Source organism: Gordionus sp. m RMFG-2023, chromosome 2 (assembly GCF_954871325.1).
Source record: "Gordionus sp. m RMFG-2023 chromosome 2, tfGorSpeb1-WG-v2, whole genome shotgun sequence".
Classification (NCBI taxonomy): domain Eukaryota; kingdom Metazoa; phylum Nematomorpha; class Gordioida; order Chordodea; family Parachordodidae; genus Gordionus; species Gordionus sp. m RMFG-2023.
In genome coordinates this window covers 14119834-14141362 of record NC_088776.1, presented here as the reverse complement: position 1 = coordinate 14141362, position 21529 = coordinate 14119834, and the positions used below count along the sequence as shown (strand labels likewise).

Below are 21529 nucleotides of genomic sequence, written 5' to 3'. Positions count from 1 at the left end.
ATAATTAAGAGAGCACCTAACTTTAAAATTGGTAATAAAAAGAAAAGAAATGGTTAAAAAAGGGAATTCAATTTATATAACGGCCTTTGAAGAATAAATTTCGCTATGAAATAAAAGCTGAATAAGAGCAGGCTTTCGCAGTAGAATGCAAACACTAATAATTTCATGCCTAAATTCGATATGGTAATCCTTAGTTTATCAATTAGGAATAAATAAATATTTATCGTATATTTTTGATAGTACATATAGAAGCATACTCTATTTTTATCGAAAAATTAAACTAGACTTATTCCAATGCACGGATGCATTTTGATATTTGTTGTTTTAATAATAAAAATAATAAATAAATTCAACTTTAGAGGATGCTATAACATGGTTATATATACCCCAAGTCGTTCCCAAAGGTGTAGGTACTATGTAATCGAATACCGCAACTTTTATGCCATATTTTGCAGCTTCCTTTAAAATACATATATATTACTTACGAATATTGATTAGTATATATATATATATATATATATATATAAAAGATTAATATAAAAGATTAAAAAATTTCTTTCTTTATTTTGTTCCTTACTGTATTCATTTTTATCTTTCAATTTTTCCGCATTTATTCGCTATAAACTAATTTTTTTTACCGTGTTCACATAACCTTTCTCACAGTTTTCTAACTAAACAAAATTTGTTTATTGTTTACAATATTTCTATTAGTGTTGTGAAACACGATTTTGACGATATTAATTTACGATTTTATCAAAATAATATTAAATTAGTTTCGAGATTTAACTTATAGATGTCAAACCTTTCTGTCATCTATGAGCAGGGTTGCCATGTCTCCCCCCATCAGTGGGAGTCTCCCACAATTTTTTAGTTTACCCACATACATCTCACTCCCACAAAACTCCCACAATTAGAAATCTCCCACAATTTTTTAATTTCTCCCACAATTTTTTTTTTTAGCATTTTAATGTTTTTAATATATAAATAATAATTTTGAGAGATAGTATTTGATTATTTTTATATTTTTAAAATAAATTTTAAATATTTATTCGAAAAATATGTCTAGTTCTTTTATTTTATTTTTCCGCTCTAAAATATATTTTTTATAAAATTCTCCAATTCTCCACTCGACATTTTCAAAATTTTTGTGTTAGAAAGAATAGAAGTTAGAACAGTATGTATAATTATTATAAATATATTTTAAATTACTTAATATATTTTATATCGTTATCTAGAATTGCAGTACTCCACTCGACATTTTCAAAATTTTTGTGTTAGAAGAATAGAACTTTTAGAAGTGGATATTATTCTAATCAAATCAAAGTGTATTTACCGAATTGAGGCAGCACAATAATGAATTAATACTAATTGGCTGTATATACCATATACTGCATAATTCTTGCAAGAAGGCAATGAATGTACTATCTGTAGATGTCGAAGTAATTGTGATGAAATGTTTTAACGAATTTAGTTCATCAACTAAAAGAGTCACTGAATTAAAAGAATTGGTGGAGTGGTCTGATTTTGAATGGTGTGAGTTGTTGCGATATGTACCTATCAGGTGGTTATCATTAATACCTGCCATCGAGAGAATTTTAAAATTTTACTAACCCTTAAAGAAATACTTCTTAAATAAGATTTTAAAAGCTGTCCTAAAATTTTGAAAAATTTTTTCGAGGATGAAATGTCAGAAGCATATTTGGGATTAGTTTCACATGTAGGAAATCTACTTCATGTAGTTATATTCAGTTGCAATCAGAAGATTATTTATTGATAAAGATTCACAAAATCATGCTACAGCTCTGTTCATCTCTACAGTTAAAAATAGATAATAAATTTTATGGCGCTATTGCTAAAAATATCATATTAAAATGTTCAAATATTACTATAATTAACGTATTTTTAAATGAAGCAAATATTTTTATTAAGACAATTTTGGAAAACTCTATTTACAAGTGTATAAATATTATGACATTGGAACAGAAACCATCATTTGATGGTTTTTGTAATTTAATAAATATATTAAAATTACCGATAGACATTGAAGCCTTGTTTGAAGAGATTGTAATTTTTTCCATTTTTTATGATTCGCCAGAATACTTAAAGTTAGATGGTCTAAAAGCAGAGGAGAAATGGGTGGAATTTTTTCGTAATAACGATAAATCCCCATGCTTGAAAAAAATTTGCGAGTATGTTTTCTCCTTACCTCATTCTAATGCCTCATCGGAGCGCATTTTTAGCCTGATGAGGACTGCCTGGAGAAAGGAGAGAAATCGAATAGCTTTAACAACATTAGAGGCCGAGTTAATGGTTAAACAAAATTATAAAATGTCATGCCAGGAATTTTATAAATATCTTAATAACGACGGTAAACGTTTAGTTCCATTATTTAAATCTTAAATAAAATATAATTAACTATAACTATTTGACTTTCTATATTTTATAAAATCTTATTTATACATTTGCATAAAATCAAATAAATTTATTTTTTACATTGTAAAATTAATATTTTGAATATTTTGGCAAATCATAAAAATAAAGAAGCAAATCTCCTCAAACATGACATCATATTAAATCTTATTAATAATTATCCGATAATAGTAATAATATTCTTACTTTGGTATTTCTGCAGCATAATTTAGTGAACCTTTATTAAATTATATTCTTCTGATTGCAACTCCATATTAACAGCATATAGTAGATTTCCTATATGTAAAATTCCTAAATATACTTCTGCCATTTATTTTTGAAAATTTTTTTCAAAATATTAGGACAGCTTTTATAATCTATTTATTTTTTAAAGGTTTGTAAAATTTAAAAATTCTACGATGGCGCGTATTAGGAGGAACCTGTCAACCAACATTATGCTGACTCAATTCTGTAAATACACTCTGGTTTTTGCCAAATTCACTGAGGAATTATCAGATCAGAAAGCTGCCATGCAATTCATTGGTAATGTTAAATCTGCCATATTTACAATTATATATGGTTAGCTATGTCTTTGGATATTTCATATCTGGAGAAATTTTTTTTAATAGTTTTATTGAAATGACATTAATTTTGTTGAAATAGGGGAGGATCAAGGGAAATGTTTTGATATCTCCTTATTAGATGCATCTGTTAGAATTGCATATGTTTGCACATCTTTCAAATCGTCAAGAATTAACCTTCTGGATTTATATCCTAAAACATTGATGATAGCCTTGCTCATTTGTGTTCTACAAAGTATACTTTTCATTTATATTAGTCGTTAAATATTATGGGGAAAGATTCTACCAACATTATGATGTTGCTCTCTGAATGTTGTACTGCATGATAGGTATTTACCATTTCCGCAACTGTAGTTGCATCTGTATTATTTCTTATTTTTGAAGAATATTTTAATTTTGCAATAGATGTTGATAGACTGCCCTGTACTGATTTATGCTTTGAAGATTTTTGATGCCTCAAAATATCATATTCCCTTCCCCCATTGTATTAACTAAATACTGTAGAACAACTTCCCCGCACTGATTATAATTATTTTTTACATTGTAAATTTAAAATTGTTTGTTTTTTTATAAAATCTTATTTATACATTAGCATAAAATATATTTTTTTACATTGTAAAATTACAATTTTTTTTATAAAATTTTATCTTTTTTACATTCTTTTGTATTTAAAAAAGATCGTTGGTTATTATTTTTAAACAAAATTAATATATTATAATAAATCAATATGTTATTTTAATAATAAAGATAGTATTTAAGAAATTTTGTGTCGTACTATAATTAACTATTTTGAAAAATAGTTGCGTATTTTATTTTGGAAAATAGTTACCTATTTTATTTTGAAAAAGAGTTGGATATTTTATTTTGAAAAATAGTTGGCTATTTTATTTTGAAAAATAGTTGGCTATTTTATTTTGAAAAATAGTTGGCTATTTTATTTTAAAAAATAGTTGGCTATTTTATTTTAAAAAATAGTTGGCTATTTTATTTTGAAAAATAATTACCTATTTTATATTTATAAAAAATAATAAGCGGATAACTAAGTCAATTCTAAATCCAGGCCGCAGGCCGGGCCTTTGCGGGCCGAAGGCCTGCAAATAATTATTTTTTAGCAATTTTATATTTCTCCAACAATTTTTATATTACTCCCACAAAATACCGAATTTCTCCCACAATTTGAAAATTTTGACCTGGCAACCCTGTCTATGAGCAAATTCTACAAGCTTTTTTTTAGCTAAAATTTTGAGTTAACTGTTTTTGAAAATCAAGCCGTTTAACAACACTAATTTTTATAGCCCTCATTTATTATTAATTTGTGATTTAAACCATTATACCCCTCTTATATTCAGTACAATTTATTTTAGAAATTCTTTTACTATTATTTTTTTCTTTTTTTTAGGGTAATTGAAATGATTAATTTTTTTAAAAATTTCCATCTTTTAAAATATTTTCGATTTTCATAAAAGTAGAATTTTACATGCCCAAAATTATAAATGGAATCTTACAATCTTTAATTAATTATAAGAATTCCATGATTCAATTTAATGTTTGATTAATATTTCTTACTTTTATGAATTTATAAGAGCTTAGCGTTAAAGTTTTCCAAAATTGTAATTTATGACATTTGAAAAAAAAATTAAAAAGAAAAATGGATTTAATTTTGAAGTGATTTATAAAGCTTGTTTGTAACAACAAAAAAATGATAATACTCACTTTGGAAGAAGCTAAGCCCCCAGAACCTCCGCCCAAGACTATCAAATCGTAATCGAAATCAGGGGCTTCCTTCATTTCTTCAATTTTATCTGAAAAAAATAATAAAATTTATTATATTATTAGTATAAATATGAATGAGAGGAAAAAATAATACAAAGTATAAGAGAATTTTGATTTCATGAATTTTATAATTCAAAAAAATGATTGTTATTAAGAGAAGGATAACTGTATTTTATTACCTATACCTTTCATTAGACAACCGCAATATCGATTTAATTTCCTCCAGGACCCGCCCAAGGTACATTGATAATTATTTCTTAATAGACCCAATCCGGTCAAAAATTTTTAAAAAGCTTTTAGGGAATATTTAATGATGTTGTCAATCTATTATATTCCATTTTTTTACATGAAAATGAACGTTAAATATTAGAGTCCTACAGGGTCTGCTCATCGCACCTGTGATAACATCATGATTAAAATATAGGGCCGGAGACGCATCCATTGTGGCCGGCGAATTATCAAAACTTAACAAATATTCGCAATTATTTAAAAACTTTAAGTAAAAGCTAACAACAATTACTAGAGATTCTAAAAAACACGTATACCTTAGACAATGAAATCTCTCGAACATGTAGGTCTAATTTAATCTCCATCTTCGGCTCTATGCCTGAAAATATATTATTAATCCTCCCCTCCCCTGTTTTTTTAAAATATTTTAGTTTGTATATATATTTTTTAAACGTTTTGAATATTTGAAATTTAAATAAATAAAAAAAAGTGGCATTCGAACATGTCACAAGGTTGACATCTGTTAATATCACATTAATGTGTCAGATTAAACAGATCATGTGACCTTTTCAGAATGCCAATCGTCTCTTTTTTGGAAAATGTCATTATTTCTTTTAAATATGTCGCAGGTAACGTGGCTTTTGAAGATGGCCTATCTTTTTATGATAATTAATTAGTAAATACGCGCTTTTTAAAAGAGGAAATATGATCATTAATATGAGAAACAAATTTTTAACATTAGTTCAACGAATTAACTAAATGTTATATTCATTCTACGCAATCATTATTAATCATTATTATCCGATGAATATGAATATCATGATTCTAAATCTCCTAACGATGTTATAAATGTTACTTTTATTGAAAGAGGAAAATCAATTCAAGTCAAAGAAAAATTAGATGATAATTTAATGCATTTAGCAAAGCGTTATTGTTGATATAGAATTTATTCCCGGGCCGATTATATTTAAAAAAATTATTATAATGCCCAAGCTTAGGGCTGGGCCTGCAGATCTCTAGTAAATTTAAATAAAATTCTTTAAAAAAATTTATTCATAAATTTTTGAACAAACGTGAATGCGTTCATTTTTTTGAATGTGAACGTTGAATATTATGGGTACGATTTTTGTATTGAACGCTTTTCGATTTTTTTAGAAATGTTTACAGCACTATATTTTTATAAGAATGAGTAATAAATTAACTCATCATTTTTATTCTCTCTTTCCATTCTAATAATTTTTATTTTTAAATATTAATATTGTTTCATTGAATATCACGATTTTAAAATTAATTTTTTAAAAAATAAGAAAAGATTTAGGATGTGGGATTTATTTAATTTATTTTTATATCATATTTTGTAATAAATAGAATCATTTAAATTATCAGTTATTGTTCAATATTTAAATTGAAGTCAACATTTTTAAAGCTGAGTCTAGACTACTAAACTGCGGTCTTTCTTGAGCCGAAAAGATTTTTCAGGTCATTAATAAATATCTCCCATCACCTAATTTTTTCCATAAACTTCTCTTCCTTTTTTAAATTAATTTCATAATCTCAATCAGGCAAAGAAAAAGGAATGATGGAAAGGAAATAAAATATATATACTATTTTTCGGGTCCCGGGCTAATCTTGCAGGGTCTATCATACATTATACATTAAATATTATATTGACGTCACGCCTAAGTTATTTAAGTATTTGTCAAAATGTGGGTTTGGTTCTGATTCTCAAAAAATTTAAAGGAATACTGATTCTTAGATTCGAGTCGGTTCCATACTCTAATTCAAAAGCGCCTATGATATTTTAAGCCTCTATTGATATTACCATTAGTTTTTTTTCTTCTCACTCAAAATGTAATTTATTACAAGTTAGGAAATCGCTAGGGGCTTGGTGAGCCGGACTATCGGAATTCGACCACCAAATCATTCTAAAATGGTAGCCACATTTATCAGGTGACAAATAGCAATGGAAAAAAATATGCTTCTAGTATAATATTTATAAAAAACCTTGAGAAGATTGAGCTAACAGTTGAGATAATTTTCCTTCATTGGCCAATTTCATCACCGAATCGGAGCCTCCCACATGAACTCCTCCTATAAAAACATTGGGGACAGTTCTTTGACGGGTCAAACTATGCAGATCATTTTGAATTTCGGAACCATTAGCTTTATTATATTTATATTTTAAAAGTAAATGATAATAAACATCATATTGTTCAAATTTTATGGGATTTTAGTGTTTATTGATATTGTTCAATTTTTTTTTATCTATTTATTAATTTCGGGAATATAAATCTCATTTCAGGTTCCAACCACAGTCCAGATTTAAAAGAGCAAACAGTGTCACCGCGGGGCTTATTTTTACAAATGATTATATATATTTATATATGTAATTGTCAATCTTTTTACAATTTTGTGATTGGCTTAAAAGAAAGAAAATTTTATTATTAAAATTTTTAACGCCCAATTTTTTTTGAATTTTACATTTTTTTATAAAATAGATGATTAATTTTTTTGTAAAATTTTTGAATATTTTTTTCTGCTTATTATTATTTTTTTTTTGAAAAAATTTATATTTTTTTGAATTACTAATATTTTTGTGAAAATAATTCTTAAAAATTTATATTTCATTATTTATTTTTTTATATGATGTATTTGAAGAAAATAAAGTATTTTAAATTTCAATTCTAAAGTATCCATAGTATTAAAGTAATTGAGTTAAGTATATTTCAGAGGAAGTTAAGATTGTTGTTAATAAGTATTAGTTTTTAGTGTGAAGTTCAGTTTTTTTTAAACAGCTGTCCGAGCCAATTTTTTTTTAAATTTAATTTTTAAAGCCCATATATCTTCAAATATTTTGCAATAATATATTTACATTATAACAAATAAAAACATTTAATTTAATCTATTATATAAACCAATTATCTTAATATTAAGGCTGAAATATTTAAATCACAATAATATAAATATTTTAGAATTCTGAAGATTTAATTGTTTGTAAAAAATAGATGCTCAGTTAAAATAAAATGTATAAAAAAGATAACGGTAAGACTATAAAATCGAGACTCAAAACAAAACTAGGCTTATTCAGAAATGAATCGAATAACGGATTATTCGTATTCGATTCTTTTAACCGGATTGAATAATTTACTATCGTAATTATACAAATACGTGATTTAAGGGTACATGCCCTCTAGTTTATAGATACGATAGAGAATGCTAGGCATCTTCATTTCCATCAGAATGGATATAAAAAGTTGAGCAAATGTTAAATGAGGAGTCCTTTACCCGTTAGTGGGCAGGCAGCACGTACCTGTAAGCATAATAGCCCGAGGGCTATTATTTAGACAGACTGACTATAAAAGGATTGGACCAAGAAAAGTCTATCCCGTGTATGGCTGATTTTTTAAATAATTTATATGGAGAGGGGGGGGGGGTTAATTTTAATTTTCTGAATCTTTATGGTTGAAGAATAAAGTTTGATTTAAATTTGAAAAGCTGTCGTCACGTGGAGTACATTTGTTGTGCAGATAGATTAGAAAAATAATGGTATTTCATTTGAAATATTTGGATTTAATTTATAAAAATTTTTAATCTTATGAATTGTTTAAATTCACATAGTAAAATTGGAATGATGGTGGAATTAAAAATCCATGTCGTAAATAAGGAAATCTCCCTTGTTTTCCATAGCTTAAAATATTTATAGAAAGCTTTTCTTGAGTTTAGTATTCTAATTTTTATTTCTTCTTTACAACTACATGTTTTCTAGAATTAGGCCAAGGTATTCGACTTTTGTCACTACTTTAATTGTTTGTTAATCGATCATTAATCGTTCAATTCTTGGTGCGTGTGGAGAGGGAAGAAATACAGTTTTGTTGAAATTAATATCTAATCCAACTATATGATTAAGGTTTTTAAGATTGGGAGAAGGTTTTGTGTCTCAAATTTCTTCAAGATTTTCACTGTAGTAAAATAAAAAGCTAAGGAAACATAAAACTCCTGGCCGCGGTAACATAACGGCACAATATTTAAAAGCCGTTCTTACAGTAGTATCCTAATGTTTACTAGTTTTTTTATTTTATTGACTTGAAAAGAGGCCTTTGATAAATATAAAATAAAAACTGTAATTCTTCTACGCAACAAGATTTGAAAGATTAATGATCGACCAACAAACAATTAAAGTAGTTCGTCTAAAATTTTGAGCAAAAAATCTTTGAAGATCAAAAAAAATTAAAATCTTTTCGTAAAAAAAAATTTTGAGCACGTTCAAAGAAGATTTTTGAGCAAAATGAAAAATGATTTTTGTAAAAAATTCTTTGAGCATGCTCGAAATTTTTTTACAAAAAAATCTTAACATTTTTTGATCTTCAAAAGAGAAAAGATTTTTGAAGATATTTGAATTTTGAGAAATAATAAGCCCTGGATTTAAAACATTTCCATTGGATTCAGATTTATCCTAAATGAATGAAATTTAATATAAATTATTTATAACTTCTATGTTCTTCACAATAAAGTTATACTAAGAAAAATTGTTTACATTTATCATTTGAACAAATTTAATATCCAGAGGTTAAAAAAGTATATGCACAGTTTAATTAAATGTAATTTTAAGTGTATCTAAATATAAATCTAAAAAAAAACTATTAAAAAACAAAAGCTAATTATATAAAAAACTTGAAACTATAACGTTATCTGAATCCGAATCAAATTCTTTATGATTTACATTTTCTTTTACTACCTACTTAGGAATATCGCTAACCAACAGAAAAGTATACTAATTTATTTCCAATTTTACTATGTCAGACACAAAGGAATTTAACAAAACAGAATATTACTATCTTTCATAAACAACGAATAATAAACAGTATTTTTTACCCAATAATTATCTCTAACGACAAATTATGGAAAATTAAAAAAAAATTCCGACGCATATCATATTTAAAATAAGGCGTATTCAATTCTTAGCCCAAGTCATAAGAAATCCTGATCACAACTTTGTTCACGATTCCATAACTTGGCTCTATTTATTTAATGGAAAAGCATAAAACATTGTGGCCATCCAAAACGATTTAAGATATAAAAGAATTTCAATATGAACAATTTACAGTAGACACCAAAAAATAGATAAAAAATTTCAAATTAAATTAATCATCCACTCCATTAATTTTCTCCAAATAATGTCAGAATAGACGTCGTTTCAAATTTAAATCATGTTATTTTACTCTTTAACCATAGAAATTAGGTAATTTAATAAGCCCCTCTCCACTTATCTATATACCAATACGATTAGTAAATTATTCGATTTGTTTAAATGTCAAATACGGATAGCAAATCATTCGATTTTTTTAAACGTCAAACACGAATAATTTTGAATACTCATACTCAAAGCGGGACGCGGTCCGGATCATTGACATTAACCAGATTTACAAATCTAAATTTAAAAAAAAGTCATATATAATACCAATTTCATTCAACTCCAGAGCCTTGAATGGTATGTTTTTATTGGCGAAATAATCTTTGACCTATGTTTTTTTAAATACAAAGAAGTATTTAAGCACATATTTTTTTAATAAGATTAATCATAATTCATATTACATAAGTCGGGTCCCTACAGTAAAAAAAAATTTTTTCTTGATATTATTAAATATTCTTACAAAATACAAATAAAAAAATTTTCAGTAGTAAAGAACGGTTGGTCCCGTCCTATCGATCTTAGATCTGATCGATTGATGGGCCGGTCTTTTTCACATGGTTCAGATCGGTCTTTTAATTATTTTCAGCACCAGACCGGGGTCCGGACCGGTCTTTTATTAATATTTAAGTTTGCCCAACTATTTCAATTCATATAATTTTATATTAAATTTTTGTGTATATTTTTTTATATATTTTCTACAAGAATTTTAGTTTTTGTAATTCATTTCCTTTTTTTAGTTTGCAATATGAGTAATTCCATAACAAATCGACCCGTGATTCGGCCGACCATCTCAAAAATGAATGAAACTTCACATGTTAGTTATTTATGTTGTAAATGTTAATAAAATTAATATTTTAGAGCGTTAGCTCAACCAGATTCAAAAATATAAGCCTTCAGTTTTTATAAAAAATACTTAAGATAGTTACAAATTATATATCATTTTACAACCTTTAAAATTTTACATAGGATCGAAAGGAGATGAAAAAAATCCAAGTGTTTTCTTATTTCCGGTAAAATTACAAACATTGTTGAGAAGGAAATTTTTTTTGGGTGTTAATATTCTTTAAAAATGTTTATTACCTTTATATTAAACTATGTAATAAATAAAAAATGATAATAATATGGCGTTATATTTAATATATATTGTGTTAATTAAAAAAATCAATTAAGTATAACCACTATGATGTCCTGGGGCAATATGTAAGCAAGCAGCCCATACGGATCTGATGACATTTTAAAATTTTATATACAAACTATTATAAAAAAAATCTCTTGTTTTAATCTTATTCCACTTAGTGCCAATTAATAGACTTTCCGGAGGCGATAATTTGCAGGTACGTCCTGTGACTGTTATAGTATCTACTAGAGGTGGGCGCGGGCCTAATTTTTCGTTCACGGCCCGCCCGCTCACGGTGGCAATAAAAAATATTCACGCTTACCACTAAAAAATTTTCGACTCGACCCGCCCGCTCATGACAATCAATATTTTGATTCACGCCAGTTACTCCCGAAAATTCACGGTGTTTTTAAATTTTTCAAAACGATTGCTATAATTTTACACTTTTTTGAATTCATTCTATTTATTTCTCTAATTTCATAATCCATATTAATAACAAAAAGTAAAGATAATCTATAAATCGAAATTTATCTGGAAAAAGAAGAATGTCCATCTTTTTTTATTTCAATTGTGTACGCCTTTCCTCTAATAAGAGATTGGCTACAGAAAATAACCTTTCACTAGAAGCCGAACTTGCAGCTGACAAAATTTTACTATATAATTTACTCAAAAAAGGAAATGAATATTCCTGCTTCCAAAACTTCAAATATTGTTTTGTTATTTATCTTATATGAATCTTTTAAGTTCATCCTCACAGCCTTCATCGGTGAAGTTGATGCTTCATCAGAATCATTTAGAAATTCTCTAAATTTTTTATTTAGAATATACGGTCTTTTATGAGTGTAGGATGAATTAGGAAAGTGATAGTTGGTATTGACCATTTAGAATATACGGTCTTTTATGAGTTTAGGATAAGTTAGGAAAGTTATAAATGATAGTTGGCATTGACTTATGCATATCATCTAATTTTATATCATTTAGCATTTTTAAGATTGTTTTATATATATCATTTTCTTCTTTAAATTCGGATCTAGAATTAAGCCTACCTTATGTAGTGGCTGCATAATAATCTTTTAAAAGAAATCTTGTTCTGTATTTTAAGGTTTTGATTATTATTGTATCACGTTCAGAAGGTTAAAAAAATATTATTAATTTTTGTTTCCATAGACAAACTTCATTAATTGCGGGAAGAGAATCTGCTCTCAGATTATCCGAGCATTCTTAAATATTGATAAAAATTTATCTAACTCGCGTATGATACTGATATCAATTGTGGCTAATCTATTTAATTCTTGCTTGCTAAACATGTACACCTGTATTTCAGAATATGATTTTAAGAAACTCTATATCATGATATATACAGAGTTCCATCTCGTTATTCTCGCTATTACATCTTGTTTAGGGGTGTGGTTTAGTTTGCTATTAGCTGTAGATTGTTTGAAATATTGTAATATTTTTTTACACCATTTATTTTTAAGGCTATTTCAATTAAACAATTGTCAAAAATATAATGCATAATATTATTTAGTATATGGCATATACATGCTAGCGTTTCGTCATCTTTGAATGCACTTATAAGATTTGCTCCGTTATCACTCACCACAACTATACATTTATTTAAGTAATTTTCTACTTCTGTATATTCTCCTAAAATTGAATTGACTACACTTTTAATTTTGACGTTTTTTTCATCCATTGCCCTTGTGGCCAAAACAAATGTTTTTAATTTAAAATCCTTAATGAAAATATGTCCTGTAATGGTTAAAAAACTTAGATTTTTATAGTCATCCGTCCAAATATTAGTGATTATGGATAAGTAATTGTTATAGATCATGCTGTTAATCTTAAATTTTATTTCATTGTATATTTTTGGACCTATAGTATTCATGAGAGTTTTTCGGTCAACAACTTTTATATTTTGTTATCCATATGTAACACCAAATCTCTTGGCCTAGCTTGTAAAATCCTTCACTTTCTGTTGCATTTAAAGATTGAAGATCTTTACAAATAAAATATAACTGACTTTTCTGTAAAATGTTTAAGCAAAATTTAGCACTAAGTCTCGCGGTAAAAAACACCTAAACATAAAAAGAAAATAGAACTAACGAAATGATACCGGATGTTGTTTATAAAATGCGGAAGATTTTTAGTTTTCATAAATTATTCTTTTTTTAAAAAGAACTAAATTAAATAGGAAAATATAAAATATAATTATAAAATTGCAAATTTATATTTATAAAAAAAACAATTTTAAAAATTAACATTTCCGTGATTCACGGGAAATTTATGTTCACGCCCGATCACGCCCGGGGAAAATTTCGGGAAGGCCCGTCACGCCTTGGAATTTAAAATTTATTCACTCACGCCGTGACACGATGGGTCACGCGTAATTTCACGGCCCGCGCCCACCTCTAGTATCTACTATCGTTATTATTTGATTAATGGGAAACCATATCTTTTCCTCAATTGTGGGTAAAAGAAGGAAAGTGATACCCATGGGTAGTGTTGTTAAACGACTTGTTTTGACCCGATTTTTAAAAACGGCTAACTCAATATTTCATCTAAAATAATATTACGCAAGCCTGAAGATTTTGTCTGTAGAAGGAACTAAGATTTGGACATCTATTAGCGAAATCTCGAGGTTTAGGCAATATTTTTTTGGCTAAAATATTGAGTTAGTCGTTTTTAAAAATCGGCTCAACCCGAGCCGTTTAACAACACTACCCATGGGGATGCAAAAAGGAAATATATATATCTCCTCAGTAATTTCATTCTTTTTAGTATTGTGACTAACCACTAAAAATTGTCGTAAACATCTGTCACGAATCCTTTGATATCGATAAAGGACAAATTATCGGCATTTAAGATATTGTTAATTTTAAAGTCCTCTACATATGAATATATTTTTTATTTAAGTTTGCTTAAATAAAAGGAAATACAGAATGTATTTCCCGAGTTCCTGGAATGGGGCGAGCTAAATTGAATCTTTCTCGAAGTTAAACCTCTTCTAAATTGTATTGTTCGTTGGATGTATATGCAAAATTTACAGATGGCATGTTTTGTTTTGCAAACTGATATAAACCAACTGGTGTTAAAATGTGTCTAGAACTGATGCGATGAAGGCTTAAACGTGCTGCTACTCTTTTTAATGTTCCTCCAAAGCCACCGCATGGACCTTTTCCACGGTAATGGACCACCAAATCTTTCTTTTACCCCACAAGCGACATCAAATAATAACGGTAGTAGATCCACTACTGTGACAAGATATATCTGATGTACTCAGGAATTTCTATTAAATAAGTGCAAAATGGAATATGATAAAAAAAAGAGATGTTTTTATGATAGATTGTATATAAATTTTAAAATATAGCGTCCTTATAATAATCATATCTGATGGACTGCCTGCTTACATATCGCCCCATGACATCATATAGGTTATATTCAGTGGATTTTTTTATTTTAATCGCGATATAATTCATATTTTTATTAAAAATATTATATTATAATGATTTTTGAAGGCAACGCCATCTATATTATCTTTTTTAATTTATATAAATAATAAAAATTAAAATAAAATTTAAAAAAACAAAAATGACTATCGAGATTTTTTATTAAATAGTTTAATACAAAGGTAATAAACATTTTTAGAGAATATCAACACCCAAAAAATTCCTTACCGGAAATAATAAAACTTGGAAATCTTTAATTTTCTTCGATATTTTCCAATGTAAAATTTTAAGGGCTACAAAATGATATATAATTTGTAACTCTATCGTATTTTTAGAAAAACAAGATTTAATGAAATCACGCATTGCGCGTTTTTGGACCTTGAAAGCGTATTCGTTCATTTTAAAGATGGTGTCCGAAAATCTCGTTTTTCTGGTTGATTTATCGTGGAATGACTTATATACAATAAAAACAAAAAGTTAGTACAAAAAGTATATTATTTTTAAATTAAATATTTATATTATTCGTTGATTTGAAATTGTTAACATTTTTTAAGTGGATGAAATATATTTAAGTTAAGCAAGTAAGTAAGATTAAAGGCGAGAAAGATATGGGTAAATTAAAGGTTTGAGAGAATAGATTAGGTTTATTAAAATATATTAAAAATGGGTTTTAACAAAATTTAAATTTTTATTAATAACTTGTCATATCTGATATGCGATCAAAAATAATTTCCTTGAGTTGGACAATAATTATTTTATGTATATACCTCTTCCTAGCTCGACTAAATTAGCTATGAATTTAGTGTTCGTTCGTTCCTGCATACCAAACTAATTATGAATTTTTATGTTCGATAAAATTATTTTGTGTTGTTACACCGCACATTCTGAGCCTATTTTAAAAAAAGGCTAACTCAAAATTTTATCCAGAAATGTATTATGCAAGACTTACGATTTTGCTCATAGAAAGCATATATAAACAAAATCTCGAGGCTTAGACAATATTTTTCTGGCTAAAGTTTTGAGCTAGCCATTTTTAAAAATCGGCTCATATCGAGCCGTTTAACACTATTCGTGACTATAGTCGATCTAATACGAGGTAATAAATACATTTCAAAAAAATAGATGAATTTAATACTTCGTCCTAGTTTGACTAAATTAGTTAAGAATTTAGTGAACTAATTTATCCTTATGTCCAAGCATTTAAAACAAGATTCCCATAACTCATGTATTTATTTAAAATATTATACAATAACATATGATTCCGAAATTCAGCACACGAAAATTAGTTACTAATTTTATTTATGCAACTTGGACACTTACGCTCAATAACATTTCGTAACTAATTTAGCAATGTGTGCGTAACTTTAAAAAAAATAGCGATGGCGTTAGCTGGCTACTAAACTTGCAGCTTTAACGAGGAAACATTTAAAAGTAATATATCAAACAAATTTGGTTCCCATTAAATCGCTAAAAGCAAAAAAATTGGGAATCTAGCTTATATCTCCTGGAAAAATTTTCTAAATTTGAAATAAATATTAATAGATGCTAGAGTAAACACTTGTATTTAAATTAGGTTTTTTAAATATTCGCTAAAAATGAGGAAATCATCAAAATTACCAAATGTTGTTCCCAATTCTGGTAAAAATGATAATATTTCATAGCATTTTTTAAAAACTCGTTTAAAAGACTGGTGTTCTTCCTAGCATCTATTAATATTATTTTTAATATTACTTTTAAATATTTCTAGAAGATATAAGCGAGATTCCCAACTTTTAACGATTTTAATTTTAGTGAATTAGAATGTGTAGCCCAATCCTTAATCTTTGATATAAAATATGAATCAAAGCTGAAGCTGTATCTATAATAGTTTTTGAGCTAGCTGAGTTTATGAAGTTGATCGTCTAGCCCAGTACAAACATGGTATGTTTGACTGGCCATAAGATTTTCAAGAATTATAATTAAAAGGTTATATAATCTAATAATATTTTATAAATTATTATCTGGATGCTAAACATTCTTAAAATTACCACTCATCTATTTATAAATATTATAAAAACATGCTAAAAAATAATTATTTCAGTCCTTTCACATTTGAGAGAAATTGTTTCAATAATAGATAAAAAAATTAAGTTGCTTGACCAGTTGGCAAACATGGCCATCCACTTCTCCCCTACATTAATTTTTATTCTAGCTATTACTATTAAAATTTTAGACTGACCCTAGCCAGATCAAAAAGGTCACCTATTTATATACGATGATTTTTGAAATAATTAATAATACTATTGAAAATGATTTAGACGCATTTTTTATAACTAAAAATACTCAAATGAATATTTTTCTCAAATTTAATACTGCAATGCGTGCTAGTGTTGAACGATTAATTAGTCATACTTCGTTGCTCTAGACTTTGGGATAACAGTAATGCAATAAAAAAAATAAATTATATATATCTAAATTTTAGTCATTTTTTATTTGTGGAAATAAAGATAAGTAAAAAATATTTTAAAAAATTCTAAAGTAGCGAGCACGTTACTTTTTTGACAACAGTAGTGCTTGCGCGCTACTTTTAAAAGTAGCTTTTAACACTGTAATTTAGTCCAGCTGGTACGAGAGGTATGAATAAAATATGGTTTGTGTAAATTTTTGGTGATATCGGCCTGACACTAGTAGTATCAATATTGGCAAAAATAAGTGACATGTATCTGATTTGTAGGTGTGTGTATATATATATAATAAATATACTGTTTTACAATAAGGGCAATATGATTTGCTAAAAATCATAACTCTATTGTCCTTGATATATTGAAGGATGAGATCATGGGGCGAAAGTGAATGAGACATAACGATAGTCAAACACGGTAAAGGAATTTGTTGGACCTAATAAAAAATATAGTATAATTTAAAAATAAAGATGTATTAAATTTTCAAAAGAGTTTTTCCCCTCCACCTTGCTTGACAAGCAGGGCCGTGCAGACGGGGGGAGCTGGACAGCCTCACTGGGCTGTCGAAATTTGACAATTTTAGGGGCCATCAAATTTTGTAAAGAATAATAATTTTTTTGTATATGATAGCAGCAATGTGTTATTATTTTTTTTTCAACTTTAATCAATTTTTGAGCACGATTTTTAAAATTTAAAAATACTGGAAAAGTATTCCATATTTGGAATACCTACCCTATGAATTTCACATAATTTTGCCATGAACTTTTGAACTTAATATAATTTGTATTAGTTTTTCCATATAAATTATAAATGAATCAAAAGTTAAGGGCAACGTCATCTACAATTCATAAGATAGGTATTCTAAACATGCTGGAATACATTTCCGGAAAAATCAAATTTTTTAACGTGCTCAAAAAATTATTTAAAGTTGAAAAAATAACAAATTGTCACAGCATATACACTATATACAAAGCATTATTTATTTTTTTGTAAAAATCCATATTTGCTAATTTTCAAATCAGGTTGGTATGTCCTAAGTGCCAACTGCCAAGTACGTATAAATATTATAACAAAAGATTTGATTTATATTCATTTATTTCTATTATAAATAAACTTTAAAAACAATTTAATTAAATTTTCTATTAACAAAAAATAAATAAATTTATTTAAAAAAAACGACTTCTATTTGATTATTTTGATAAATATTTGTGGCAAATATTCTGCTTTTGTTGTAATTGCTATGAGGCTATTTTTGGATATATTTTAGAATAAAAAAGTTCACACCATAGTCTTCATTTAATACATAGACCTTTCGAGTGGACACACTTTAAATTACTCTAATCTAGATTGAGTTTTTATTTTAATTAAGATAGATTCAATGTTTAATTTAATATATACTATATAACATGCTAGTTTCAGACCCTTATAAAATGACAAATGAATATTATAAAAACACTGTTTAATGAGTTGAATTGTTAGGAGACGCCATATAATATTTTATTTGAAAACCAAAGAATTTTCAAAATAGTGCTGAGAAACGAAAAAGAAAGAGGCTCATTTATTAATTCTCAAAAAAGGGCTATTTTAAAAAATAAAAATGAGACATCACGCGCCATAAGTGAATAGAAATTCGATGAGTACAATGAAATTCTTATGCCAATCATGAAAATCCCACAGATATAGCTGATTAACATATTCTTCTTTCTCATCATGACGATCCCACGGAAGTCACTGGTTCACATATTTCTCACCCTCATTATGATGATCCCACAGAGATATTTCCCTTTCTCATCATGCGCAATTTGAAAGAGACGTTATATTTATAAAAAGTACGTTTTTAGATAATTGGAAATGAGTATAGAAGAGCAGTGTTTTCCTTCAATAACATTAATTCATGAATGGAAAGTTCGAAAACAATTTTTTTACGAAAGAGACGACACACCTTTACATGATTAATTGAATTAAAAAATTATTACATCAAGCGAGAAATTTGTTGGGGGAACGTTTCTAGCAGTTAAAGCTATTTAAAAATATTTTGGATTTTTATTCAATAGAATTAATAAATGCGCCTGAAAGAATATTAAAATTTAATAAGGTATATATGTTTAGTTCTCATTGCGAAAATATATCAAGTAAGCTTAAATAAATTGTCTTTCTTAAAAGGCCTCCAAATTATTTTTTGCCCTGGGCCGCTAAAAGCCTCGGCACGCTGACAAGGAGGCACACCCTTGGAGGTTTCTAGCTTTTAAAAAATTTGAGTTAAAGCAGTTTGTTTAATGTAATTTTTTTTGTTTTTTATAACTTCAGGATATTAAAAACGTCTTAAATATTCGAGGTATATTATTTTTTTTAAGTTCTAGGAATTATTTATTTTTAAAGTTAATGAAAAATATCAATATAATTATATTACAATTTATATAAATATTACTTTGTAAAATTTATGTGTATCGTAAAAAAATACATAATTTAAAAAAAAACATTGATTTTATCTAGGGCTGTTTCGATTTGAATACCTCAGCACCAACATTTAGCGTTTTTAAATATCGGATCGGGCCGATATTTTTATTTTGATTATTTTATGATAGTATATATAATCATATAATTTATTTTTATTTTATAAATAATTTCATAATAATAAATTAATGAACGGAACTAAAATACAATTTATTTGTTAAATGTTTAATAGTTAAAAATGTTACAATATTTTTTATTATATTATCTGCAACAAGAAAAGGAATTTAAAATATCTAATAAGTCACATTGAGCTAGTTTTTTAAACGGCTCATTTTGATCCGATTTTTTCAAACGGCCAACTCAAAATATTATCTAGAAAAATATAACGTAAGCCTTAAGATCTGTTTAAAGATGGCACAAAGGTATGAACCTCTATTAACAAGATCTCGAAACTTGGGCTATATTTTTCTGGCGAAAATATTGAGTTAGCAGTTTAAAAATCGGCTCAAATCGAGCCGTTTAACAACACTACTCAAGCTTATGATTTTGCCCACAGATGGTAGAAAGGTTTGGACGTATATAAATTTCGAGATTTAGGTAATATTTTCCGAAAATCTTGACTTTGCCCTTTTTAAATTGGCTAAATGTAGTTGTTTAACATCACTACATTAACCTCATAAACATGCAAATATTTTAAATGAGATTAATTTTTGAAGAATAAAATAAATAAAATACACTTAATCATTCATGAAAGTTAATTGGTTTTTTTTAAAAATATTGGTTCTAAGATAGATGGTAAATTAAAATTAATATAAATATCGGATAGATTTTTTTAGTAATATCGGTTCGAATCGATGAAAAATATAGGGATAGGCACAGCCCTAATTTTATATGATGACATATAATGATAAATCATTTAAAATATACACGTGAAGTCAAAATAGAATAATACCTATACTCATAATAATTAATCAATATCTTAAAAATTATTTACAAATTAAAATTCTTCTCTAAATTTTTTTTATACGGTACAACTAACATTCAGTGTGATTTGTATTATTGTTAAACGGCTCGATTTGAGTCGATTTTTAAAAATGGCTAACTCAATTTTTTAATCAGAAAAATAATGCCTAAACCATGGGATTTAGTTATCTTTGTGCCATCTATGACCAAAATCTTCAGGCTTGGATAATATTCTTTGGAAAAATCGGCTTCTATTAGTTTGTTTATAAAATGTTCCAGCTTTTGGTATTTTTAAAAAAAAGTTTATTTCTGGCTTTAGGAACAAAGATATGTTTTCTATTTATATTTCCCACTTTTCGCGTTTAAATTGATATTATTTTATTAGAAAAGTCATTATTTATAATAATATTACACTTACTTTTATACTTTCAAAAGAATAATTTATAATAGATAATACAATCACATCCACAACTGCGCTAGAATATTCTGCTTAATAACTAGTAAAATATAAGGGAGAAAATGTCTGTTTTTTGAAAAAAAAAAATTTTTTATTTATTAAAACTGAGACAAATAAATAATATTAAAAAAATATATTATTTTAAAAAACGTTTTATTTATGATTATCTAATTTATTTATTTATTTAGTATTTTATGTTTATCTGAAAGAAATAAAATATTTATGAGTTTGACTAAAAATAAATTTATTCATTTTCTAAAAGATTATTTGTTTTAGTCCTTTTGAAAAATATCAGATTATTTTTTACAAATAATTTTTTATTTCAATCTTGAAAGAGAATGCCTAAAAATTAAAAAAATATTTGTTGTATTCCATATTAAATCAACCAAAAAAAGTCGATTCTCAACCCGACCCCCTTCGATTTTTTTAAAAATTTGTATGTTGGTAGTATATACACTAACTAATA

At 26.8% G+C, this 21529-nt stretch overlaps 1 protein-coding gene across 1 annotated transcript in view; it reads right to left on the bottom strand.

The window, feature by feature from the left end:
* Nucleotides 1-21151, bottom strand: part of LOC135924964 (thioredoxin reductase 1, cytoplasmic-like) — a 38028-nt gene extending 16877 nt beyond the window's left edge. The window contains exons 1-6 of the mRNA XM_065460099.1: nucleotides 21025-21151; nucleotides 17491-17625; nucleotides 10450-10510; nucleotides 6996-7154; nucleotides 4704-4792; nucleotides 387-459 (exon numbers count right to left, since the gene is read on the bottom strand). Coding sequence (XP_065316171.1) covers nucleotides 387-459; nucleotides 4704-4792; nucleotides 6996-7154; nucleotides 10450-10510; nucleotides 17491-17589 — 481 coding nt within the window. The 5' untranslated portion in view covers nucleotides 17590-17625; nucleotides 21025-21151. The remainder of the gene's footprint in view (nucleotides 1-386; nucleotides 460-4703; nucleotides 4793-6995; nucleotides 7155-10449; nucleotides 10511-17490; nucleotides 17626-21024) is intronic.
* Between the last annotated feature and the right edge of the window lie 378 nt (nucleotides 21152-21529).